The sequence below is a fragment of the Cystoisospora suis genome (assembly GCF_002600585.1).
Source record: "Cystoisospora suis strain Wien I chromosome Unknown contig_631, whole genome shotgun sequence".
NCBI lineage: Eukaryota > Apicomplexa > Conoidasida > Eucoccidiorida > Sarcocystidae > Cystoisospora > Cystoisospora suis.
Window position 1 is genome coordinate 1 of NW_027153432.1, and position 26730 is coordinate 26730.

The 26730-nt window shown below is 44.4% G+C and overlaps 1 protein-coding gene across 1 annotated transcript; it reads left to right on the forward strand.

Annotated features, from left to right (window-relative positions):
• The first annotated feature begins 450 nt into the window (after positions 1-450).
• CSUI_001563 (uncharacterized protein) lies at positions 451-26730 on the forward strand. The gene is made up of 3 exons (XM_068061768.1): positions 451-2453; positions 3433-11611; positions 12580-26730. Exons 1-3 carry the CDS (start codon positions 1567-1569, stop codon positions 26230-26232), a joined length of 22719 nt encoding a protein of 7572 aa, XP_067926255.1. The 5' UTR covers positions 451-1566; the 3' UTR covers positions 26233-26730.

Sequence of the window (26730 nt, forward strand, 5' to 3'; positions counted from 1 at the left end):
CCCCCTGCTGACTCAAAAGGCTGCAGCAGAAGGAAGAAGGAGTGATGATGGAGGTGAGCTGCTTCACGTCCGATGCTGTCTCGTCTACGCCGTAAGGCTTCTTGCTTCTCTTCTAACCGTTTTGTTGCTGTATAAACCTCACCTATAAAGAAATAACTGAAGTAACCAAAGAGATTCGAGTGAGCCACGTTTACCACTTCTTAGTAGATTGATTCATAGCAAGAGGGGGGTAGTAAGCGAAGCTGTCCGGGTGACAACGGAGAAAAGGGTGTAAAGCCGAGTGAATGATTGTCTTGTTGAACGGCCCTGCATCCCAACTGAAGAGTAAAAAGTTCCTTTTCTGTGTGTTGGTAGTTTTCTCCATCCTTCTCCTCATGTAGAGAGAAACATCAGAAGAGAAAGCGATGAATCTAGAATGATGCACTGGCTTAAAACAAGACTCTTCTCCAAACATCATCTACTCTTCCTATCAATGAGAACGGCGTATCTCATCAGCTCAAGCCCATGGAGAGGCGGTAGGGTGTGGTCTTTGGTTTCCTCTTTGTTTTTTCTCTAATTTCAGCAACGGCGAAGAGGGATCAAAACCTTTAATTGCAGTCCCAATCCGTCTGTTTCTTCGTTCAGACGCATTCTTTCCTGATGTTAAAGAACAATCTCCTTCACTTCACCATCTGAATGGCTTCTTCTTCGTTGTGGCTTTAGCAATCAAGTTCCCTGTCCGTCAGACATTCATACCCGTTTCAAATCTTCACTTTTGAGTCTTAGGCAGTCTCTCGTCTTATCGCTTCGGGTGTCAGGTCCCGCCGCCTTTCCCTTTCTTCCAACTCCTTTATTCCACTCTTGCCTTCTTTTCGTTCTCCATTCCAGCGTTCCTCTCATCCTCACCCTCATCATGATCGCTTCCGTCTTTTGAAGATCCTCCGCTTTCTTCGGCGTTTTCTTTCCTTCCGTTGTCACATCCCTGACTTCACGGTCTCTTACTTTGTACCATGACACTTCGATCTCGGTTCTTCTTCAATCATTCGAAATCGTTTTGAAAAGGTATGGATTTATCAGTCATTTTTGTCCGAGAATTTCACTCAGAAACATCCTGCAAGCGAACTTCTGTCTACTTGCCTCTGCTGGGGACTGGCCGAGTAAAAACCGCAGTGTCTGCTAACTCCCCGTCATCTTTACTTACCCTTTCGTTTTGTTAATTTCCCCTTTTCTAGAAACCGCCGGACTAAATCTTCAGACAAGCTTCTTCAGTGTCCTTCTCAAGCTTTGCACAGAGCGGTGAACTGCCATGTTTTTTCCGTTAGGGTTCACATAGACAACCTCCCTGTCTCCTGCTTCGGACGTCCATTTTCTCTTGTTCCCGTCTCCTGATCCTTCTTATTATGTCACCGTCTCTGCGAGGGACGTGTAAGCGAGTCTCTCTGGCTTTTTCATTGATCTCTTCTAAAGGAGAATGTAAGCAGATAAGCCGAGGATTCCCGGAGTGAGGGGGGTGGGTGGCAGCACTTGGGTGACTAGCATACAGGGGAAAGAAGAAAGAGAAGAAGAAAAGAAATCTTCAAGATCACTATGTTCTCCTCGCCCGTCTCAAGGCAACGGAGGGAAGGAGGGCCGTCGCTAGAGCGAATCAGCGAGGTTACAAGCCATACTACCTCTACGACGACAACAACGACGACTACCTTTTCATCGGTTCCCTCTCCTTCTAGAGAGAGAGATTCTTCTTCTCCTTTAGGTAGTTTTCTCTTTACTCAGGCTTTTCCTCTTTCTCTCCTTCGTCGATCGCGTGTTACGCCCCACAATCGATTGGCATCCCGATACACCGATCAGCCGGAATCACGCGGCTACCGCCCTATCAACAGCAGAGAGAAAGATGATGATGATGGCTACGTCACGACTTCTTCCCTTCATGTCTCAGCCGTCTCCCCGGGGGGGGAAGCGACGAATGACTCTTCTTTTCCCCCCCAAAGAATCAAGGGAGAAAGGATACTTTCCTCTTCTCTTTCCTCCTCTTCCGGATGTGATAGAAATGCATGCCCATCAGCTGACCATCCTGTCGGTTCTTCACAAAGTTGTTTCCACTCAGATGACACATCTGGTATTCTAGAAGAGCCGTCTCCCTCACACACTTCTGGCGGAGAGACGGAGAGGTTGACAAGAGAATTACAGGAGAAGACTCAGGATTCTGGAGAAGATAGAGGGGGTCTGAAACAAATAGAGCAGCATTGCGCTGATGATCTTCTTGTCTCCAGGGATACGGTGACTAGGGTAGAGAAACATGAAGAAAAGGACAGTGGACATGTAGGTCCTTCTTCTCATATATCTCACGGTATCAGGAACGACGGGGGTCTTTCTTTCTCTATTCCTGGTGTACAGACACCTCCTGCGCCAACATGCATCGCGATACGGGGAAACCTCGTAGCTGTGGGAGGCTCCGAGGGTGTCATTGTTTTACTGAGGTAAGAACACACAGAGGATATGATCGTGAGGGTTTCTCGTTCAAGAAAAAGATCTCCAAAATGCGTTTCTCGCTGTATGTACACTCCGACACGGTATATTTGACTCGGGGAATGCCTACCAAGTGAGAGGGATCGGGAAGATGACGACAGTTTTCTTCCGAAATGCCTTTCGAGGGTTTGAAGAGATAGTAGCAAAACTACTGAAGGGTCACTTGGATAGGGCAAACAAGATGAAGTAACGGAAGAAGATCTACAGTTGAGGTCACCCGCAGGCTACGCACATCTTCTTTATCTATGTAGGGTGTGTACATACAGCTAGAAGACATGTCTATTGAATTCGTCTAGGTCCATAGAACTTGGTTTAGAATTCTCTTCTCTGGAAGAAGAGTTGTTCCTATCTTGTCTATTTCTCTCAGCGTTCATGTCTTCAACGCGGGTAGACGGGGTTATACGAAGAAAAGGTTCTTTCGAAGTTCTTCTTTTCAGGAAGGAGAAACTTTGAAAGAATCTGTCGCTTCTATTATCTCATCATCAGCTCCCATGTCTATTCTTTCTCTCGACTTTTCATGTGGGGAGCTCATTCCCTATGCGCACGTTGTGCCACTCTCTGTTTGCCTTTCTTTCTTTCATCTATCTTTCTCCAGTCTACGAGTCTCTAATCTATCTGCCTATTCACCTTAATGTATCGAAGTGTCTATCTTCTATTTCTCTATCTATCTGTCTATTGGCCCTTTCAGTCTAAATGTCTGTCTATCTATCTAATTACCTACTTTTGGCCTTTGTATGTGTCTGTCCTTTTCTCTATCTAGACCTCTGTGGTCGGGTTATGCTGTTCACACATGCATGCAGTTCACTGACATCCCGAAGTTGTTTTCTTCTTCTTCTTTACAGCAGGCCGTCTTGTTCCTGTGTTTCTCTTCTTTTTTTTTCTCATCCTTCTATCTTTATCTCTCTGTCTTGCTCTTGCTTTTGTCCCCAGTCGATCGCATCCATCTCTTCCTCTGAGACCCTTCGCTCGTCTTCAGATTCCTTACGAAGTTCTCCCAACACTCGAGAGGAAGAAACAGATCAGTTTCGATCCTTCTCCTTCTTCTTTTTCTTCCTTCTTCCCTTCAGTCTCTTCTTTACTTTTATGGTCTCCTGATGATGAGTCGAGTTCGAAGAATTCCTCTTCTCATTCCAGTGAAGAGAAAGAGAAGAAAGAGATGGAAGAAAAGAAGGAAGGAGAGAATGTCTATCTCTTTGTGGGGACAACTTGCGGACGGGTATGGCTATATACGAAGTGTTTAGATAGGTTACTGAAAGGATCAAGAAATCTCTGTGCTTCTCAGGTTGAATTAAGTACAGATAGAAGAAGAAGGAAGTGGAGAGGTTCATCTCCTCTTTCTTCTTCATGTACGCATCTAAAAGAGACAACATCTTCTTTCTCTCCTTCTAGGTCGAGGGAGAAAGAAGATGACTGTAAACATCCTAAGACGCAACTCTCTTCTTCTCTTCACGGTGTTTTTTCCTCTTCTTTGCAAACCAACAGACACAAATCAGGAACAGCAAACAGAGCTAGTAATCTTCATCGCTCAGTAGAACCTCCAGAAGATTCTCTTTCTTCTTCTTCTTCTCGCTTACCAGGGTGTAGAGGGGGTGAGAGAGAGGCTATAGAAGTGGGTGTCCTTTCTGAAGAGTTTTGTCCTTCCTATGAAGCTTTCATCTCTTTGTTTGACACGTCTCTAGTTGGAGCTAATCATGTAGCGGGTAGATCGAGTTCTCGAGGGGGGATGAGTAGTCATGATGATGAGCCGAGTGAGAACGATGCTGGAGAAGAGACAGGAGAAAAAGAAGAGTCGGAGAGAAGAGGTCGACGGGGTGTTGAAGCAACTTCTTCCTTTCCTGTGACGGCACTGGCAGTATGTAGGGGACCATCTAACGAGAAGAAACAGAGAAGAAGAAGAAGAAAGGAGAGAGAAAGGTGTATGGGAGAGTTCTTGGAGCCGAACTCAAATGGTAGAAGTTGTAGGAATAGTAGTTGTTGTCGATCCGCATCGATGTTAAGAGATAGTTCAAGTGTACATACACATCATCCTCATCGTCCTTATCGATTAAGTAGACAAGTGTCGCTCCCCCGGGGTGATGAAGAAGAAGATGTTTTATCGTATGGAGAAGAAGCTATGACGTTGGCAGAAGAAGAGGAAGAAGCCTCCCAAGATGAAGAGAGATTTTCTCTGTATGTTTTCAAAGGAGACGCTGGAGGGTATCTGAGTCGAGTATTGATCGAAATCAAAGCAAGTTCTTTATCTCTTTCTTCTTCATCTTCTTTGGCATCCTTAGATTGCCAAGATCCATCTCTTTTACCCAGCCAGGAAAGAAAGAGTGATTCCTATCCATCAGGGGACCATTCTCTCACATCCTCAGAGACACTGGGAGAAGCACAAGCTTTCTTTAGAGTTCAGAGGCTTGGAGGTCCAGAAGTTCTCCTAGGTAGACAAGGAGAGAAGAAAACTCTCCGTGAAGAGAAAGAGAATGAAGATGAAGATGATAGTCATAGCCTTGAAGGTAGCCCTACCATAGTAGGAGCTATAGCAAGTCTATCTTTGTCTACAGCCACTTCAGATCAGATGATAGAGAAATCTCTTGGTGGAAGAAAGCCTGTTCAAGAAATGATAGGAAGAGAAGAAGAAAAGCAAAAGTGTCAGAGAGGGAAGAGTTTCTCGACATCTCGTGAAGAAACAAGGACAATGTATGGACATTCTCTTCACTCTTCTACCCCTCCTTTCTCTTTTGATGAAAGACGGATGGGGGGTGTAGACCTAGAATATCAAGGGAAAGAGGCGAATGCCTCACAGATCTTAGATGCTTTCTTTGCAGAGGACGAAGGAGTATTTGAAAATAGTAAGAATGAGAGAAAGAGAAGAGAAGAATCTCGTCAAACATGTGGTGATGTTTTCTTAGTTGTCTCAGGTTATAAGCGTAATTTAGTCATACGGGGTGTATGTGGAGTATTAGACCGAGTGTCTGTACACCCCATTGGCTCTAAATCTCATACAGGTGTCTATACAGCTATTCCTGCACCTTCACTTAACTTGACGAAGGATGAACCAACAACGTCTTCATCCTCATCAAAAGACTCTTCTTCACGTAATAGAGATCTCGCCCTGAAGCCTTTCCTTCATAATCCTCCTAACTCCTCAGGGTCATATGTGAAAAGCGGCGTGGGAGAAGAAAGAGAAAGAGATGAGAATTCGTCCCAAGTCGCGATCTTTGCTTCAAGACCAGGGGGGCGTGTATGGATCGCCGATTTCCATACAGGAAAAGTTCAAGCGACGCTCCGCCTTGGAAGTAAAGGAGGAGGAGATTCTCATAAGAAGCGCAATCATGTGTGTGAGACGAAAGATGAATTAGCGTCTTCTTCTTTCCTACATACAAAGGACAATGTAGAAAGAAGAGAGATCTCAGATAGGGGAAGGAGGGAGAGCGAAGGAGGCGTCTTTTCTTCTTCTTTTTCTTCCTCCTCGTTAGTACCTCAAGAGATTCATCATCGCCCTCTCTTCCGTCACATAGCACATATAGATCGGAGTTGTTTTCTTGGCTGGAATACAGCAGAAGATCTTCACAACTCTCTTATGCCTCCTTCCTCTTCTTCTTTTTCTCTAGGGCGTGAGCCTGCAGTGAGGGTCGCTGCTCGTCATAGACAGAAGAACCTTCCCTTGTTGAGCACTAACGTGAAAGAGCCTTGTCTGGATGATCCAGAGAAGTCTAGACATGACGGTAGGTTTCTTGAAAAGAACATGAGGGAGGAGAAAGAAACACATCTCAAGAATCAAAGTGATAGGTTTGCCTGCAATAGTGGCATGACTACCTCGGGGACTCAAGAAAATGCGCACCCTACAGGAAGTCTAGAAATGATAGACACGAAAGAGAGTTCCTGTTCTTCTTCACCTTTTTCTTCTTCTTCACAAGCAGCATGTCTTCTCTTAGATCCAAGTAACTCTGTTTCATCTACAGCAGTAACATGTGTATCTACAACTACAGGAGGTGTACATACACCTGGGACTTCCTCATCCCACAGTGTTTCCTCCTCTCAATCAGGTCTAGTGCTTTTGAAGTCTTCAGAACAAGATTTTTCCTTAAAACACAATAGATTCTCTCCTCCAGAACACCAGCAGGAAAACGCGCCCTTGAAGGAAGAAGACAACGAGAAAACTCAGGAGAAGGAGACGAACCGATCAACAGACCTTTCTTCTTCTTCTCCTCCTCCTCCTGTCACTTTCATTGAAGAATCAGGAATGCGCCACCAAAGAGGACCAGGAGATCAAGGAGAAAGAGAGAAGAGTCCTTGTCCTACCACTTCGACGCTTGATCACTGCAGCGCATCAATGAAGTTCTCTAGATCTTCGCTTCTTCATCCTTCAACTCCTCCTACAGGAAGAGGGTGTGGGGCAGGGAAAGCGACGTGTATATCGCCTAGTGACCATAGTAGTCATTTCAGCGTAGGCATGAGTAGGCGAGTGGTTTTATGTGATTTACATCATATTCAGGTATGCTGTCAGTGGGACCTGCCGTGCGATATCAGACAGGTAGCTGTTGATATGAAGAGGAAGGAGAGAAGGAGAGCTCAGGCTCATCCTGAGGGGAGATCTTCTCCAGGGGAAGAGCACCATAGCTTGACGCTGAGTTCATCTTGTATACAGCAGACTCTTTTTCTTCTTCAGTCTCCTTCTCTCGCGAAGGTTTGTGCAAGAGAAGAAGAAGAAGAAAGAAAAAGGAATGAAGATGAAAGATTCCTTTTAGGGGCAAGGACACAAATTCATATCGATGGAGATGCCCTTCATCAGGCTTCAACAAAGCCAGTCTCTCATTCATCTTCCTCTCATCTCTCGTCCTCTTTCTCTCTCCCGTATGAGGGTTATTTGACTTCTTCTGTGGTAGACGGCAGGACGTCTCCAAGAGAGAGAGAAGGTTCATCTTTTCTTTCTTCTTCTTCTTTGCAGCCATGCATGGTGACAGGTTCTCCAAGAAGAGAGAGAATGAATGAAGAGATCTTTCTATTGTCGAGCCTTTGCTTCTTTACGGACTCAAAAGCTTTTGTATCTCGTCTACTTCAGAATCTCTTTTTACCTGATGTAGCGGGAAGGTACACACCCCACTCAGAAGGAGAAGAAAGTCTTTTTTGGGAGAGAGAGAAAGTCGTAAGAAAGATACACTCTGATCATGTCTATTCTGTCAATCACTCAGCAGAAGAAGACGGAGAAGAGACCGATCTTAACGAAACAAAGAAGAGAAGACCAAAGATGATAGCAACTGCTTCTTGTTCTTCTTCAGAATCCGTGGAAGATCTGCCTGAGGCATCGTCGTTCTATAGAGACAGACTTGCAACCTGTTCAAGAAGAATAGACAAGAGAGAAGAGAGTGATCGTCTTCGTCTCCATTGTCATTCTCCTCTCTCTCCTTGTCGTTTTTCTTCTTCTTCTTCTCTTCCAGAACTTCCTTTTCGTCGTGAGAATGAGATAGTCTACGATACGGAGAAGTCTTCTTTTCTTCTTAACTTTTGTGAGGGTATGAATAGTCTCTCCTGGTTGCATGCAGTTTTAGAAGTCTGTTTATCTTATGCTCTAGACGAAGTCTCTTTACATCTGGATTGGGACCTCTCTACTTCTTGGCTTTCTAGGTATCTTTCTCGGAAACCTTCTTCTTCCTCCTCTTATCACATGAACTTTGGTATGAGGAGAGAGTTGCATATCGAAGAGAGACCACCTTCTCTCCATTCTGAGAAGTCACTGAGGAGAAGAAGCCTTAGCCATAGGAAGCTTCTCTCTATTCTCACTGCATGCAGCAATCGTCATAACTTTGTTCTTTTCAGTCGTGAAGAAGAAGAAGAGAAAAGAAGAAGCGAGATATCTACAAATCATGATGAACAGGAGAAGGAAAGGAGTGTTTTCCTGTCAAACCAAAGTCGACAAGCACAAGCGTTCTTGAACTTTCTCTTTCCTCTTATCAAACTCGTTCTAGATCTTCAGCGGCAATCTAAAGATGAAAACGGAGTGAAGATTTCATGGAGAAGCAATGGTAGGTGTAACACACAGCAGCTGCCACAACCTTTGGAGAAGGAAAAGACCATGCAAAAGACAAAGGACGAAGGTTTCTCTTATTGTAAAGGGGGAGAATTTACACAACAGATTCCAGGTGGGATAAGGAGTGATAGAACACATCATCTCCTTTCTCTTTCTAGATCTATGGATACGCCTTCTCCTGCTTCTCATTGTCTCTCAGGGAGTGTACATACACCTGAAGATTCATGTGCCACGGACCTTCTTTTTTCCCCCTCCTCCTCGTCGTCGTCATCCCAGTCTCCTTCCTTCCTTTCTTGTCGTCCTTCACTCAACTCTCCCCCGTCAGGGAATATCCTCATGATGGTGACTCCTCATTCTATGGTCGAAGATCTCTTAATTCAAAGGCCAGAAATCTCTTTACTTCTCCAACGCTTTTCAGTTTTGATCGAGGCCGTGGAAGCCCTAGCGTATTCATCTATAGGCTTCATGTCTCTCGGGCCATTAAGAAATTTTCCTTCTGCTATCACCTCCTCTCACAATGTCTATGCTTCCAAAACAATTGCTACAGAGCCACAACGGAAGAATACGCGCATTTCCTCTTCATCTTCTTCTTCTCTTCCTTCTTCTTCTTTGCATCTGCAGAAATCGTCCTTGTCTTCTTCTCCTTCCTCTTCTTCAGTTCCACAAACAAGTCAAAAAGAAACTTCTCGGCGTCAGACTTCTTCTTCTTCTTTTGTTTCTCCCCCTAATGAACTTCCTCGGGATGTCTCGTCTTCTTCTACTTCTTTTCAAGCGAGGCATCGAGTCACTCCTCCTCATCTCTCCCCTTCTCTTTCTCTTTCTTCTTCTACCTCACAACGCGCGAAACCTTCCACTCCAATCGTTTCGTCTTCTTCGTCCGTCTCTGGCCTTACAACGTTTTCTCTTCTGTCTCTTCCACCATCCTCAATCGACGTGATTCCTACCTTATGCTGTTCTGAAGTCTTTCTCTTTCAGTTACCTCTTACACTCTCGCAGATTCACAAGACAGTTCTTCGTTTAAAAGCTTGGCTTTTAGCCCATCAAGCTATATGGGCAGATCCTATCTTCCGGTGTACATACACCTCGTGTCTCAGCTTCGCGGCTGTCTTTGCTGCTGCTGCGTCTTCTTCGTCTTCTTCTCCTTTCATGTTCTCTAAGAACTCACTTGGACAGGAGGAGAGGGCAAGAGAAGAAAGAAGTTCTTCTCTAAATCTGTCATCAGTCCATTCAGATCTATTGAAAGACGATCGTTCTCTCAGGTGTCCTGACTACAAGGCAGTGTTGGTCTCTCTAGGCGGTTCTCCCAATAGTTCCAATACCCCCTTCTCTTCTTCTCGATCTCGATATGATAAGGTCACATCTAACGATCCAAATGATAGGCATGGCTTTGGCGATGAAAGCAAAGTCTACACTTCTTCTCGCAGAATCCCCACTACCCCTCCGACAGCTTCTTCAACTCCGTCAGCAGGAGCATCAGCTGCTTGTCTAGAAGTTCCGTTGTCTTTTTCTTCAAGTGAAGGGGCCAAACATACAATGTTGTCGTTGAATCAGAAGACATCTTTTTCCTCATCGTCATCTTCTTCTTTCTTATCTTTGTCTTCTTGTCACGAGAAATCTTCAGAAAAGACTTCTACTGCTTCTCCTACCTCTTCTTCCACTTCGTTGTCTTCGACTTCAGGTGTACATACAGCAGCCACAACGACACCCGACATTGAAGTTCCACTTGATTCCCACTCCCTCGCAGCGACAAGCCGTCATCGCTCTCGTTTTTCTTCTCCTTTCAGTGCTCAACGGTGGTTCAATCTTAATTCTTCGTCGTCTTCTTCTTCTCTTTTTCTGCCGATCAAAGAAACGTATACCTCAACTCATCGTACCTCTCTTTCAGGGGGTCCAGATGGGAGAGAAACAGGTTCACAGCATGACGGGAAGAAGAAGACTTCTCTCCCGTCAACAGGAGGAGTTCTCTCTGAAATTCTTCTCTCTACATCTGACGATCTCACGACTCGAAGCGGTAATTTGATCGATAGTGTTATGACAGCTGCTTCACATGCTGCTAGCCGTGCTATCTTCGGTGGAAGAAAGATAAGAGAAGGAGGAGGAGAAGAAGAAAGAAGAGGAAGAAAAGAACAAGGGAAGTCTCGATATTTCAAGAAGGATCATGATTCATCTGATCTGTGGTTCTCAGCTGCTGACGGCATCTATGTCTCTCCATTAACAGAAGAGTCACTTCTCGAAGAATGCTCTGTTCAGGGAAAGAGAAGTGTATGTATGCATGAGATCTTTCTATCTCCTTCAGAATCTATCTCTGGGACATCGTCGGACTTCACAGGAGTTAGAGAGGAGTGTGAAAAGAGCTCCTTAACAACTCTTGAAGTGTCGAAGATCAATCAGACTTCTCGGAAGAAGATAGGGAATGAAGAGGGGATGTATGAGAGGATGGTTTCTCCTTCTAGGGAAGATTCTCAAAGGAGAGATAAGAAGAAGACCAACAAGAAGACAAGTCCTTTCTTCTCCAAGAAAGAAGATGAGGAACAAGAAGAAGGATTAACAAGAGGAGAGAAGGGTTTTCCTCCGACTCTTCTTCCTTCAAAGTTGGCCTCTCCTAGTCATCTTCAACATAGTCGGAAAGATAGATATACCCCTACATCGCCTCTTCAATCCATTCCGGAGTGCTCAAGAAGAACAACAGACGAAGAAGAAGAAATCTCACAGAAAGGTCGTAGAGAAGAAGAAGAAGAAGAAAGAATGAACCATTCACATTCTTCTCATGGGGTCATCTCCAAATCACTGTGTGGAGAGGGTACCAGACTTGGACGAGAAGAAGATCTTGAAGGAATGAGAGAAAAAGGCGAAGAAGAAGAAAAGGAAGTAAAAGGAGATTCTAGAAGAGAAGAAGAAAGAGAAAACAAGCTCATAACGATGACAAATGAAAAGAAAGAAGAAAGAGGGGGGAGTCGAATCATGATGAGTAAAACACTTCAAGATTCCGCAACGGCTGCTGCATGCGCAGCGGCTGAGGTTGCTGGGGCTGCCGCTATCTCAGCTGTCTCTGGAGCTGCTGCGGTCGCAGGCGCAGCTTATGAAAAAGTCTTCTCTGTAAGTTTTGTCCTAGAGATCACTACTCGTACTACTACTCGTACGACTACCACTACTAGCGCTAGTGCTATTTTCTCTCCCTCGCAGCGAACACACACCTCGCTGTCTCTCTCTCATTCAATAGAAGACCTTCGCCGATACACTGCACTGCCTCTATTTCTCTCTCTCTATATATACTTCTGCATATGCACAGAGGTATTCACATAGACATAGAGAGGAAGGAATCGTTGAAGAAAGATAGTGTATGTTGCAGAGGCGTCTCTTCAGCTCGACTTCTAGGACCAGGAGGAGAGAGACGCTCTATCATCTGACTTCGTATAAGTCTGATCTAGAGGAGAGAAAGTCCTGCGGCGTGAAGGTTGTGTTCTGAATTTTGTACGTACAGAAGTATGGTATCTCATTTCCTACGGCTTGAAAGTGGATGTGAATCTTCGTAGACCATTCATTACAGCAGCAACAGCAGCAGAGAAGAGTTTGAGGAGGAGGAGGAGTGACCCAGCAGGCAGCTGATGTTTGTTTCTTAGGGAGATCTTTCATCCCTCCACACTGTTACCGTCATGTGTTCGTCCTCTTCTTTTTCTTTCCTATAGAATTTGAAGAAGAAGTTACATGGGAGTGATACGGTAGGGAAAGGTAAAGAGACAGACGGAACGAGAGTCATTCAGAACAACCGCGAAACGAGGAGGAAACGGAAGCAAACGTCCTCACGTCCACCCTCTATTCTTACCGGTACTATTCTACATGTATAGAGATATATATACATACACGTGTATGAGCATAGATAGATAGATAGATAGCTTAAAAAGAGACAGGTAAAATATAGATTGGAAATAGATAGATAGATTAAAGATAGATAGATAGATACGTATACATGTATATATATGTATACATATATATGTATACATGTATCTCTCTTGGCGTCGTTTTCTTTTATTGTCCTGGTTCGTTGCTTGTATGGGTCTTTGCAGCAGCAGCAGGCTTCTCCTCCTACTCCTACGACTGCTGGTACGACGTTGCCTCGACTAGCTTCTCTTCCTTCTCCTCTTGGAGAAGAGAGGTCACAAGGCATTCAACAGCTTGGATCATCTCTCTTCAAATACTTTCTCAGAGGAAGCCCGTCTCCTGTCTCATCGCCATCTCCTTCTTCTTCATCTTCTCTTTCTTCTACTCGAGTTTTGACGAATGATCCTTGCTCCGCCTGGGGTGTTGTCTTGGCACCTCCTCTTCCCCGGTCATCGAGACTTCCCTCACAAGAAGGAGAAGCAAAGAATATCTTAAAGGCGACTCTACCTCTTAGCTCTCACGATGGAGTAGCGAGCAGCATTCATATCTCTTCAACCGCAGAAACCTGTCTCAATGGTCTTGACCATGTCTCTTGTTCTTCTTCATCTTCTGGATCTTTAAAAACCTCTCTACAATCTTCTTCCTGTCTCAGAGAGAGGGTGATGAGTCCTTCCCCCCCTTTTCCTAAGAGTGATGAAGATGAAAGAAAGAAAGAAGAGCAGAGAAACGAACAGCGTTCTTACATTCGAGAAGATCTCTTGATTCGGGCTGCCGAGGGGGGAGCGAAAGAAGGAAAGGGAGTTGCCATGAAAGATGAAGAGACCCAAGAAGTAAGATTTCTTGTTGAAGATGAAGACCAAAACATAAAAGAAATAGAAAAGATAGATATGAATATGAGAGAGATGATACATGAGTTGCCTCCTGTCCCTACATCTTTACTACCTATTGATAGTCATCCCAAGAGCGAGAAGAAAAGCTCACAACTTTGGAGCTCCTCGTTACCTTCATCTTCGCATTCGCCGGTATCGTCGTGTGTCTCTCGAGATTCTGACTCTGTTCTTCCTCTCCTGTCTCCTCCCTTACATGGTCCCCGTTCGCAGAGAGAAGATCGACAGATGAAAGAGAGTATAGATGAAAAGAAGTTCTCCAAAGAAGACGGCCCGTCAGGAGGTGTATGTACACTCGAAGAAGTGAGAGATGATAGGGGGGGAGGTGCTGGTGAGCCTAGGAGCTTAGGCGATTCTTCTTTAAAGAAGAAACGGATCAATAAGAGAAGAGAAGGAGATCTGTTTCCAAGAGGGGAGATAGAGCCAATCAGAACTGAAGAAAAAGAGGAAGAAAGAGGCAGTAGAAGAATAGTTGGGTATCAGGTTAAAAGGAATGAAGCTGGTCTACACTGTTCTTCTTCTTCTAGCCGACACGACGGCGAGAGATTTGGGTGCCCTCTATCAGAAGGAAGAGTTATGATGAAGAGTGAGGAGAAATCTTCTTCTTCTTTTCCTATTTCTGTCCCTGATAGTTTCTTCTTCGTCTTAGCCTCATCTGTGATTTCCTCGCGCCGTCCAGGATCTACGGAAGACATGATCACGTCTGAGCAAATTGTCTCAACAGCTGCGTCGCTCTTCGAACTTCTCTGTTTTCTTCAAACGAAAAGAAGAGAACAAGAACTAAGGGAAGAAGAAGAAGAGGAAGATGATGAGAAGGAGACAGAGAAGAAGAACCTTCATAAGATGGAAGGGAGGAAGTTTTCTTCTATCACAGGAAGGATGGCCGGGGGTTGTGGTGATTCTGCTAAGACACAGGAGAAGAGAAGGACGCGGAAAGTGCACTTCTTCCTGTCTTCTTCATCTGAGCAAGAGAGTTCTTTCTCTCTTTCTCCTGGGGAGCAGGAAGAAGAAGAGGATGAAACGCCGTCGTCATACATAGAAGAACAACTCGAGGAACCTCTTGAAGAAAGAAATCCAGAGAAAAAAAGAGAAGAAAGGATAAGAAGAGGAAGAAACGATGTCCTCCGGTATCATGTAAAAGAGAAGAAGTGGGTCGGAAGTTCGACATCGCCATATCTTGGAATTCCTTTTCTTTTAAAAGGAGACACATCGCCTCTTGACCAACAACAAGAAGAGAAAGAAGAAGCACTAGATCATCTTCTTCATTTGCATGACTTCTTCTCTTCTTCTTCTCTGCATCATTCGAAGAGAAGAAAAGAAGCTGTTCCTCTCCAGTCTCCTTCACTGGGTAGATACCTTATGAAGGAAGAAAGTAGAGACCATTTCCTTTCGCCCTTCTCTTCCACCGAAGAAGAAGAAGTATCTAATGTGAATGATTTAAAAGAAGAAGATGATCAACGAGGAATGACTTCCTTCATAACAGGAGCTATGAAAATGTGGTTGTCGCAGGACCACCAGCGCCAGCTTACGAAGCAGCAAGAGAAAAGCCCCAGTGAAGTAAAAAAGAAGAGAAGTCGACAGGCGGTGTATATTCACCAGCATCAAGGGAATAGAACCCAGGGAATAGAAGAAGATGCTGGTCCCGACAAAGGCGGCTTTTTATTATCTTCTTCTTCATCTATAAGAGAGGATACAAAGGAAAACGCAGGGGAGGAGAAGACAAAGAAGAAGGAAGAAGCAGAGAAGTCAGGCGGAGCTGCTTCACATAGGCCATCTAAACTTCAGAAGAAATGGAAGAGAATAATGAAGGGAGAAGAAGTGGACGACCCCTCGTCTTCCTTTCTTCGAACGAACATGAGCCTGACTTTCACAGAGAGAGATGCTCTTCTCTTCTCTATATGTTTCTTTAACCCGTTGCTCGTCAAGCCGCATGCACCGACGTCATCAGCATCTCTGTCTGATTCCCCGCTTCGTCTTCTCTCTTCTTCCCAGCGAGACATACACAAGGAAGACGAGGAGTCCCTTCAAGCGTCTCTTTCTCCTCTTCTATCTGCCCATGATGGACTTGGAAGACAGAGAAAGAAGGAGAAGAAGACGGTGATTCTAGACCGTGATAATCCTATGAAGATCTTGAGACTACAGGAGAGCTCAGAGCGAGTTCTACGAGCTATCGATCGTGTTATGATAGCTGCGAATAGTATGGGATGGATGAAGGTCTGCATGTGCCTCTCCAAGTGGTGGTCGTCGCCCTCTTCTCAAGAAGATCATCATTCATTCTTCTCTCATTCAGACCAGAAAGGAGAAGAACAAAAGAAGAAGAAGAACGAAAAGGAAAGACTTCAAGCTCAACTCTATGAACAGTTACAAAAGCGCATGCAAAAGACGGATGACTTCGTTACTCATTTAGACTTCCAATCTTCTTTCTACTCATCTATACATCAGAAAGACAGAATTTCTTTCTCGTGTCTCCCAAAGCGATCGCCTTTATCTTCTTCGTCGTCTTTTATGTCTTCTAGTTCTTCTTCTCCTCTTCTCTCGAGTGGTACTTCTTCTTTCTCATGTCTGGAGAAACATAGACATCTGGCACAAGCTGTTAAAGACATCGCCCTAGGACAGCTGGAAGGAGTGAAGAGGTATCCTCACGGCGGAGAGATAAAGAGAAGGTGCTTTAGAATAGAAGAAGAACAAGAGAGAGAACACATGAAGAGAGGCGAGGAGATGTTAGAGGAAGGAAGGAGAGAAGAGAGAGAGATCTTTTCTTCTTCATTTCTTCCACACAACTCTTTTCATTCACCGAAAGGAGTTCCTCTCTCTCCTTTAAGAAGCCCCCATTCTTCTATCCAGAACCACATAGAAAGACAAGAAGAGGAACGAGAAGAAGAAAAAGAAGAAAAGATGAAGAAGTCTTATGATAAGAAAGAGAAGCAAGAGAATCATCATACTTTCAGTAAAAAGCAGTCTCAGGTGTTCATGAAGCATCATTCATCTCTTCCTTCTTCCATCCATAGAAAGGCAATACGAGATGATAAGAACAAGATTTGCCTCACTTCTTCTACTTCTTCTATTGCGAAGTCGATTGATACTATTGCAACTGCATGCGTCTCAGCTTTTCCTCTTGTTTTGCCGTGGAATGTTTCTATGTGGTTAATCGAAGCAGGTCGAGCTGTCATGTATAGACTATATCGTCGGCAGCTCGAAGAAAGAACCTTCTTCATCGAAAGGAGAGGAAGAGAAAAGAAAAAGTCAGACCTTCGACAGATACCCTACCTCTCTCATCTTTCGAAGAGCTTCGCTAAGAATAGAAGGAGTGTTACCTTAGGTCGAGACGACATGAGAGAAGATTATTCTCTACGAACCCCTGACGGGATTTGGGCGAGGGTCTACTGGAGAGACGGGAGTTCCGAGGAGAGGATTGCAAGAGAAGAAGAAGAAAGAGAAGATTCAGCGGAGAGAAAGAGAAGGAAGAAAGAACGAAGATATGAAGAAGTCGCCGGGGAGGGAGTGAAGAGAGACGGAGGAGATATGAGAAGGAGAAGGAAGGGGAAAGAAGCGAGAGATGAAGATGGTAGCAAAGAAGAAGGAGAAGGAGATTTACTAGTTGAAGCCGAAGAAGAGAATAAGAGACTGAAGAAGAAGAAGAAGAAAGAGAATGACGATGATGATGACGATAAGGACAGACGAGAGGAGACAACAGACGTCACAAGGAAAGACCTTGTTTCTCTTTCTGAATGCTTTGAACGTGAGGTGAGAGATCTCTCGATTCTCCATCTGACTTCTTCTTCTTCGTTGTCTTCTTCTTCTCCTCTTTTCTTTTCAGACTTCTCTCCTTTTCTTTCGACGTGTTCTTTCTCTGAGAATTCTTCCTTTTCTGCATGCGGTCCTTCGCCTTTCATCTCTTCTTCACGACCTAAGTCTCGGACCTCCGTATCATCCTCTTCTTCCTCTTCTTCTTTCCTTGTTTTTCTTCCTATGGTATGCATTCAAATCTTTCGGCGATATCTTGCACTTCTTCGTTGTTCACATCGATTACCTCTTCTGCGACCTCCAGGATATGAAGATCTTCTTACCTTTCAAGCTCAGTTACACTTCCTCGCATGCGCTTCTCACTCACATAGACCAACTCTTCTTCCTCTTCTTTTCTCTCGTCGAAAGAAAGAAAAGTCTTCTGTTGGACACGATAGGCATCTACAACACATGGTGAAGAGAAGATACGCAGCCACACCTCATTCACATCAAGAGGACGTGTCTTCTTCTTCTCTTTCTTCTTCTTTGGAACAAGGGAAGAAGAGTTCAAGAAGGAACATGGCCAGTAGGAGAAAGGATGACTTTTCTTCAAAACAAGGACCTGCTAGTTGTCGTAGCAGAAGCCTGATGACGAGGAGTATAGAGAGTTATCCTTCTGATAGGTCTTCATGTCTCTTCCCTTTACTCTCTTCCCACTCTTTCTCTCGACCTTCTTCGTCTTCTTCCGAGAGAGAAGAAGAAGTAGAAGAAGAACCCCAGGAACAACAAGACGGGTCGATTTCTCTTCGGCAGCAGTCTCAGAATCTCCCGTCGTTCAACGAGAAAGAAGAGCCTGACTATCCAACGATCCTCACTCCTTCGGGCATCTTCCCTCTTGACATAAGACAGGAGAAGGCCTCCTCTCGACCTAGATTAACTCCAGATGGTGTTTCAAGAAATATCTCAGGAACAGCAGATAAGAATAACGATGTGAAGACAGTCTCTAGGGTTTCACCTGAGGATAGCGATGAGGTATCTTCATGGATAGAAGAGGAGGAGGAGAAGGAAAGTAGAAGAAGAAGAGAGAGAAGGAGAATACAAATGTTTTGTTGTAGAAGTGTGCAGGCTATAGTCGGTCTTGATGCAGAGATAGCAGGGAGCTCTGGTAGGTATATTGATGGCTTAGTGATGGACGTCTTGTTCTCTTCACTGTCCAAGTCTTCTTCATTTTCTTCTTATAGAAGAAAGGGTAGCTTCTCTACTCTCTCACCATCTGCTAGTAGATTTATAGGGCCTCTCGGTTTCTCTTCTTCCTCTTCTGCAAAGGCGTCTCTAGATGACGTCTCTTCCTTTGATCGAGGGACTCGGGAAGCAGATAAGAACAACTATGACAAGGGAGAAGAAAAAGGTATAAGAGAAGAACGAGTTTTATGGAAAGAGAAAGACGACTTCTCTTTCTCAGTTAAGACGGAGAAACAGCTAGCTAGGTGTGTATGTCGTTTACTTAAGGTAGCTTTACGGCTAGGATCGGCTAGTCATGTCTGTCGACTGCTTTCTGGAGTGACTGTACCTCTCATTCGACAACTTGCAAGCAAATGCGATGTTGATAGAAGAAGAACAGTCTCTCCCCCGGCTCAAGGCATGTCGCAACTGGAGATTTCTGCTGTTGAAAGAAAAGAAGACGAAGAAGAGAGAATCCGTCAAGGAGGAGAAGATGAACCAAGAAGAAGTTCTTCGTTAGAAGAAAGTTCAAGAAAAGAAGGTAAACAAGAGGTTCAAGGAGGAATAGAGAAGTCGGGTGATCTAAAGCAGCAGGTACAAGGTAGTCCCAGCGTTAATCAAGACTTGAAGTATGGGAGAATGACTAGACACCGAAGTCTTTCGAAAAAAGACTCGGAGCGTCTGTCTCTCTTACTTACGGCATGTGTAGCCTTCCTTGCTGAAGCGCTAGCTCAAACAACCAGTGGCTGGACAACATACGTGTCTACTTCTCCTCCACCCACAGATAGCCACAACTGTCCATCGGTTAGGTTGAAGAGAGATGAAGATAGGGAGAAGAACGAAGAGGAAAATAACTCACTAGGGCTTCTAGAGATGGAGGAGGAGCTTCAACGACCTCCTCAGTCAGTGGTGTCTCTTGAAAGAAGCCCAGGACGAGTAGAGATAGAAGCCTCCCCCGCGGAAAGAAAGAGTTACGATATACAGGAGGATCTCTGTGGAGAGGGGCATCATCTACACTGGAGTCAGATTTCTCAAAAAGTAGCAGTTGGAGGTGTATGTACACCTCATAGAGTTGCAAGGACACTCACCCCTTCTACATCATCTAGATGGTGGAAGGGAAAGCGAGGAGGTCTGCTAGCTGCACGAGAAGTTCTTTTCTGTCTTCTTGATTTGCAGCAGTGTCTAGACATGCTGAAGAGGTGGGGAGAATGTGGTGTAGACACGACACTGGCTAGTAGACACATGTCTAGTGATAGACATGGGATATGTGAGGAGTGTCAAGCCAGCGAAGTCTTTTCAATCATCTCCATCGCAGCATATCATCCCCAAATCGTTCACTTTTTCTTAGCAAGAAAGAAAGCTGAAGAAGAATTCATACAGAGAGAAGGAAGAAGCAAAGAAGAAGGAAAAGGTTCCTTCTTAGCGGGAGACGGAGAGGTCTTAGAAACCGAAGCTGAAAAGAACCCTGTGCTCCTTAGTAGCGAGATAACTTCTCCCTTACCTTCCTATGACACATCAGCAGGCACATCGAATAGCCGCATCTCCGTAGAGAAACAGTCTCTTGACGAGAAGAATAGAGAAAAGAACTGTAGTCAGGAATGTCTGTCAGATCGAGGAGTAAAAGCCTCTCAGTCACCCTCATCATCTCTTCATAGTGAAGCTGTGATGATTCTAGAAGAAGATAAAGAGAGAATGCAAAGAAGAACAGGTAAGAAGAGAGGGGAAGAACAAGTTTCAGATGCAGGTGAAAGTCCATCTTCTCTCCAGAGAGCGAGAGAACTTGATCCTTTCTCTTCATCTCTCTCTTCTACTAGTAAGAGCGGTCTTCTTCATCCATCTCGAAACACCTCATCAGAGCCTCCGACGGAAGAAAAGAAGGGACGGCGCGAAGAGAAGGAATGGACGAACGACTCGAGTGCATGCAATAGCATCGGTAGCTGTCCATCACAGAAGCGTTTCACACCTTCTTCTTCTTTTATGATGGGGGAGGGCAGTGATAACGTCATGGTAGACGTAGGCCACCCAGCAGCAGTCTCTGTTTCTTCTATTCATCATCCTGCCTCTTTAGATACACATTCCTCTTCAGTTCGATCAAGCCATGAGGAAGAAGAAGAAGAGGAGGTAAAAGAAGAAAGAGAGTTACGAAACAACAAAGAAGAAGAAGACAGGAGGCAAGCACTACGATTACACGGGGATGGTCTTCGGACCCTGCCGATGCAACAGTTCGATGAAGAAGAACAAAAGGGAGAAGAAGAGAACAAGAAAGAAAGACGAGAAGAGAGGGACCTGAGGGATAAGTTAAGCAAAGGGGATCATCATGACTGGAATGAAGGTGAGAAGATTCATGACTTCATGACAGTACCAGGAAAAACAAGAAGAAAAGATCGAAATCTCTTTCTTCGATTCGAGGAGCTTCCTCCTTCTTCCACTCGCCACGCAGTTATCTCTGTTGTCTTTGAAGCTCTTTTGCTCTGGAGAAAAGAACAGAACACACATAGTAGTAGGTGTCACCAAAGCCAAAAGATACACCAGGAGGAGAGAGACTTGCATGAAGAGGCTCAAGAGATAGAAGAAGAAGATTCAGATAGCAAGGACAGAAGACGTGGAGAAAGCATAAGAAGGCTCGATGTTGAAGAAGTAGAAGCAGATCACAATAGTACTCATAATATTACTTCCTCTTCTTCTTCTACACGACAGCTACTACCAGGACGACTACCATCATCGTCTTCTTCGTTGTTTTCTATCTCCCACGGCAAGCTCAATAGAAAGGAAGCGAAGAAGAACTTCAGTCATAAGCGTAAGATGAACAAGGATATGAACAGTATCAAGTATGAGAGAGAAGAGAGCTGGGGGTGCATAAGAAAAGAAGAAAGCGAAGAAGGAAAGAAGAAGGCATCAACAGATATGCGTGCCCTTCAACATCTTCATCATATCTTGAGTAGGAAAGATGATGTGATCTCTTCATTGCGAAGCGCTGTCTATACACCTCACGTGATAGATATGAAAGCCTTTGATCAACACGTCATTTCGATGATGAATTCATTCCATTCTCCTTTTCCGACTTCATCTCTTCTTTACTTTTCTCCTCTTGTCTTTGCTCTTTTGTCTATGCATATAGAACTTCTGTCTCGATCTATTTCCATTCTTAAGTCTGTCGAAATGGATCATCTTTCTTGTTCTCGAGATTCTTCTATTGCCGACCACTCTCATCTCTTTTCCATCTTCTTCAGTATGAATAGGAGTGATCTGAATGAAAAACTAAAGTCTACAGGTCAAAGAGATTTCCTTACAGAGAGAGGGTCAGTGGCTGAAAGAAGCCGAGAGCTAGAGTTGAAGAAGAGAAAGAAGCAGATGCTGAAGAAGAAGAAGTCCTCTCTATCTACTGTGCTTCCTCTTGGTCATTCGGTATCTAGTCATATCCACGTGGTTAAGGAGATGAAAACGATGAAGATAGAGGAAGAAGAAGAAGGGCCGGACATGATAGAAAGAGAGAAGAAAGTCATATCTCAAGATGCCGGGGAAAGTGTGGGAGGCGAGGGCTATTCTTCTTCTTCTATCCCTACTACTGAAGAAGGAGGAGAAGAAGAGAGAGAAGAAGAAGACGGCGAAGAAGAAGAAGAGAGTGTATTGTCTCCTTCATCAAATGTGATGGATGATTTGGAATTTTATCGTCAATATAGCATACTTGGTATTGTCAAGAGACTACTCTATCTGTCCTCCCATGAGAAAGGCGGTAGGGAAGTTCTTTCTTACCATACTAGTGGTCTCATCGGCACCGATGATCCACCTCCTCCTCTACCTTCTACTCCTTCTTCTCCCGCTTTCTTCTTACCAACACAAAGACAGAGAGGCAGCGGGGTCGTCGATAGAGAAGAAGAAGAAGAAAGAGTGTTGATAAGGAGAAAGATGGATTGGCCTGCAGAGCTGTGGAAGGAAGTCAGTGCTTTAGTGCTATCTGCGAAAGGAAGAGAAGAACAGCATCTTATAATATGTCCCTCCTTTCCTCATCTTCTCTCTAGAGAAGGACAAGGCTTATCAACCGAGGATTGGCATGTTTCTCTTCTCCACAATGGAGATCTTCTTAACCATGAAGAAGAAGAAGGACATGAAGAAGACTCCTTTTTGTCTTCTTCAAGTGACGGTCTATTCTTACCATCATCATCATCCTTCTGCTCCTCCATCAAGAAGACATCTCATATGAAAGAAAGAAAAGGCTTCTTTCCACAGGGCAACTTTGGAGAGAAGTCGGTCGTAACTTATCAGAAGAGAAGAACTCTCGAGTCTCCTACTTTTGTCTCATTCAAAGATGGACGTGCTGAACCGCTAAAGGCAAGAGAGCTGCCAACGGGAAAGGGATGGAGAGGAAGTACAACAACGGCGACGACTACGGGCTTCGAATTAGATCTGCCATTACGACTTCCTTCATCTTCTCTCTTTCTTTCTTCTTCTTCTTCTGTTCGTTTGAGTGAAGGAAGGTGTTCTTCTTTGTCTTTAAGCGGAAGTCGCGGTGGGGTCAACTTCGAGAGAAAGATAACTCCTACGACTTCAGCTATCACTCCTTCCGGGGCTGCTCTTCACCAAAGAGAAGAAGAAGAAGAATATGGACAGAAGTCTTTATCGATATCATTTTTAGGAAGAAGAAGAAGAAAAGAGCTTCATCATCTGTCACCCTCCCCTAAGAAGGCTTATGATGGACTGTCACTTGATCCAACGCCTCTACATAGTAGAAGAAGATGTGGCCCTCTCCATGCTCGTTCTTCTACTCCTTTTTCCTCACCTCATTCTCCTTGTGATGATTTCGATCTATCTCGTTCGGCGAAGACGAAGACCCAAAACACACCACCCCTGCTAGGATTGTCGACTGCATCTTCTTCATCTTCGTCGACTTCAACAACGAGGGCATCAAGCCTAGGAGGTTCCGCAGCTGCTGCTCTCGCGGCTCTGGAAGAGACCCTCATGAAGAAATGGAACCGATCACTATTCCCTGCAAGGATGATAGAGGAAGAAGAAGAAGACGACGAGGGAGTCGAAGGTGAAGTAGATGAGAAGAAGGTCGTACCTAAGGAAGAAGTAAGGAAGAAGAAGATGACTGTCGGAAAGGAAGATGAAGATAGAGGAGGAGGACGAGAGGAAGAAGAGATAGATAGAGAAGTAGGGAGACACCCTCATCATCATAAGAAGAAGAAGGATCTGACGAGAGAAAGACGACTGGAGAGATTTCAACAAAGAAGAGATATCGGCGAGTCTCCGAGTAGCTTATCTTCATATCATCTCGACTCTCCAGCATGGAGAGCAGAGAGGATCATTGCTAAGATCGGAAGTGAAGCTTGTAGTAACGACAATAATGATGAGAAGAAAAATGTCGGTAGGGAGTCTATAGAAGAAGATAGAGAGGAGGAGACCGATCAGTCTGTAGTTGTCTCATCAGCAACGCACGTCTTTTCTTCTGAATCAAGCCAAGAAGGAGTTGAAACTGAAGAAGGGGGGGAAGATGAAGAAGAATATAAGGAGGAGTTGAAGACGGACAAGAAAAAGACAACGACAGAAGAGGAGACTGATGATGGATTTTTCGCGATGAAAGATAGCGTAGGAGGAGATGATCGTCGTCACCCCCTTCGAGAGTCGAGTCTCTCTGGAACTCGATGCTACAGAGAAGAAAGAACAGGAGTGTCCTTCCTACCAGGGAATCTGTTGCCAAGAGATCAAGAAGTGAGCGAGAAAGATCAGAAGAAAGAAATCTTCAGTCCTTCTTCATCTGCTTCTTCAACTTCACATTCTAGAGGTCTTGTCCAAGTCCAGAAAGACAACGAGGAAGAAGAAGAAGAAAGAAAGAAGACAGATGTTCAGATAGGTGTTGAGAGAGAGGAGACCTGTGCTAGGAAGATGGAGACTTTCCAAGTACGCCATGAAGAAGAAGAAGAAGGAAAGAAACAAGAGTCTTCTCCTCCATGTGTAAAGAGACTGTTATTCTTTGAAGACGAGAATGAAGAAGATCAAGAAGCGTCTTCTTCTTCTCCTTCTCCTCCTATGCTCAGAGAGAGAACTGACTTCAGGGAACAGTCTACATGGAAGACACTCCCTTCAGCGCCCTCGACCGAAGACTTGACTCCTTCTTGTGGTGTACATACACCCGAGAAAGCAGCAGCAAGAGATCCCCTTCATTCAGGAGGTGAAGAGAATGAGGAGAGTGGGAAGATGAGCCATGGAGTTATGGAAAGAATCGAAGAAAAGGAACCCGACGGGGGAATATCAAATGAGGCAGGGAAGCATATGGGAGATTCCAATAGAAAGAACGTTTTTGACTTCTTAGCTACTTCTTCGTCAAGGACGCGCGCCCATCTCTTCTCTGATTCTTCAGATGAAGATAGGAAGAGTAGTAGCAGGAGTTCTACTCACAATAATGACAAGGGGGCAGAGGCAAGTCATAACGATAGGAGGAGTTATGAGAATCTGAACGTGGAAGAGAGAAAGAAGGATTTCTTTGGTCAGATACAAGTAAGTAAACCAACATCGTCAGAGAAAGATCAAGATGAGATGATGAAGAAGAACAGATTGAATGAAGGAGAAGGAAGCGTATTGTTTCCTCGGTTTTCATCCCCTTTGAGTTCGAAGAAAGATGAGGGTGGTTGGACTGTACGTACACCGGAGGTAGGGACGACGAGAGTAGAGGCGGGTCTTTGTTATAAGATGGATCTTTTGAAAGGATCTAGAGGGGGGGAGAAATCACTAGAAAAATTTAATAGCTTCTCTTCGACACGATGCAAAGGAAAAGATGTATACGAAGATTCTTTACAAGGAAGAGATTCGGTACCTGAGAGAAATACGATGAAGAACAACAAGAAAGGGGCTCTGATAAGAGTAGGCATGTTTCATCCTTTAGGTGAAGCCTATCAAGATATGACGGCTAGAGAAGTTCCAGAAGAAGAAGAAAAGCAATTCGGATTACATAGAATGGAAGAGAGAAAAGTGAGAAATGAAGAAAAAGCTTCAACAGGAAAAAGAACCGCGTCATCAGGATCTGTTAAAACCGAAGACGAGAAGACGAGTAAGGGACTAGGAGATGTACTTCTTCTTCCTCATCATCATCATCAGGATCGTGGTGGTGTACATACACTCGAGAGAGAGAAGACTTCTAATGGAGCTGAGACCTTGTTTGTACAGACATCGGCTTGTCCTTCTTCCTCTTCTTGTGATCAGAGAGACGAGACATCTCTCCTTTCGACGTCTCTTCCTCTTCATCATCGTCATTTCGAGCAAAGTAAAGGAATAAGACCTAGGGATGGCTTTTTTCAAGATGGCTTTCTCGATAAGGTCTCTTCTCGTCCCTTGATCTCATCGAGAAAGAAAGATCTTTGGAGTGATGAAGACGGGCCTGCTAATCAAAAAAGCCTCGAAGCCTCGCCTTTCCCTCGCATGTCTCAGAAGCCTCTCTCTGTCAGGGAACCCACCTTCATCTTTCCTTCTGAAAAGAAAGAGAAAGAAGAAGAAGACGGGAGAAACAGGAGAGCCAAGAAAGATCTTTTATCTTCTCCATGCAAACCAACGGCAACAACGACTATTTCAACTCGAACACCTCTCTTTCATCCTCTCCTAGGGAATGGAACCTCTCATGCTCCTGAGGAAACTCATCGGGGGAGGAGGCGCCACGTAGACCAGAGAGATCAGATAGCCTCTACGGATGAAGAGAGGAATGCTTATGCTCTTCATCTTCAACAAGATAACCGAACCTCTACGGCTCATGATAAGAGTTACAATGACCTTCAGAAGAACAAGAAAGAAGAAGAAAAAGAAAAAGCGTATCTATTCTCTACAGATAGCAGTAATAGTAGTCATACGTCGTCTATCTTCTCTCCTTCCTTGAATGACTTGATCGACCAAGAACCTCATGAACAGAGACACGGAAGAGGAAGACGAAAAGAAGAAAATGAAAAAGAAGAAAACTTACAAGTAAGAAGAAGCTACAGAGAAGATCTTCAGGAGGGGTGTCCACTGGAGAAACAGCCATAAAAAGAACAAGAAAAGAAAGAGAAGGAGGACAAAATTATGAAATTCAGCTGTTCTTCTTCCTACCTATGAATCTATGCATCTCTCTCTATATCCATCTCCTACAATGCGACTATCCCATAGCAGATATCATTCATTCATTCATCGTGTTCTTCAGTCCTATCTGTTGAACAAGAGACGGAAGTGAATGAAAAAAGAAGAAAGAAGAACGCTCTTTGATGGTGCAGAGAGTTGCAGGCTATCAAACAAAACCGATTGAGAGAAGAAAGGGATTTGACTAAACGAAGTAAGAGTGGAACATACCCTAGAGATAGAGGGTGTACGAACATGTAGAGAGATGAGTCATTCAATGAAGTATAGAGACTCTGACTGATCTAGACAGATCGATAGATAGGATCAAGAATCCATTCATTCATTCATTCACAGGGTGTCGGGTTCTTCATCATCTCTTGTGTTTCTCCAGTAGTCATGAAGAAACGCTCTATGTATATATCTACGAAG

Excerpts from the sequence above, each read along its gene's own strand:
- CSUI_001563 (XM_068061768.1), top strand. The coding sequence starts at position 1,567 with ATGTTCTCCTCGCCCGTCTCAAGGCAACGGAGGGAAGGAGGGCCGTCG. Across the intron at positions 2,454-3,432 it reads GGTGTCATTGTTTTACTGAG|TCGATCGCATCCATCTCTTC; the intron begins GTAAGAACACAC and ends TTTTGTCCCCAG. Across the intron at positions 11,612-12,579 it reads CTTATGAAAAAGTCTTCTCT|CAGCAGCAGGCTTCTCCTCC; the intron begins GTAAGTTTTGTC and ends GGGTCTTTGCAG.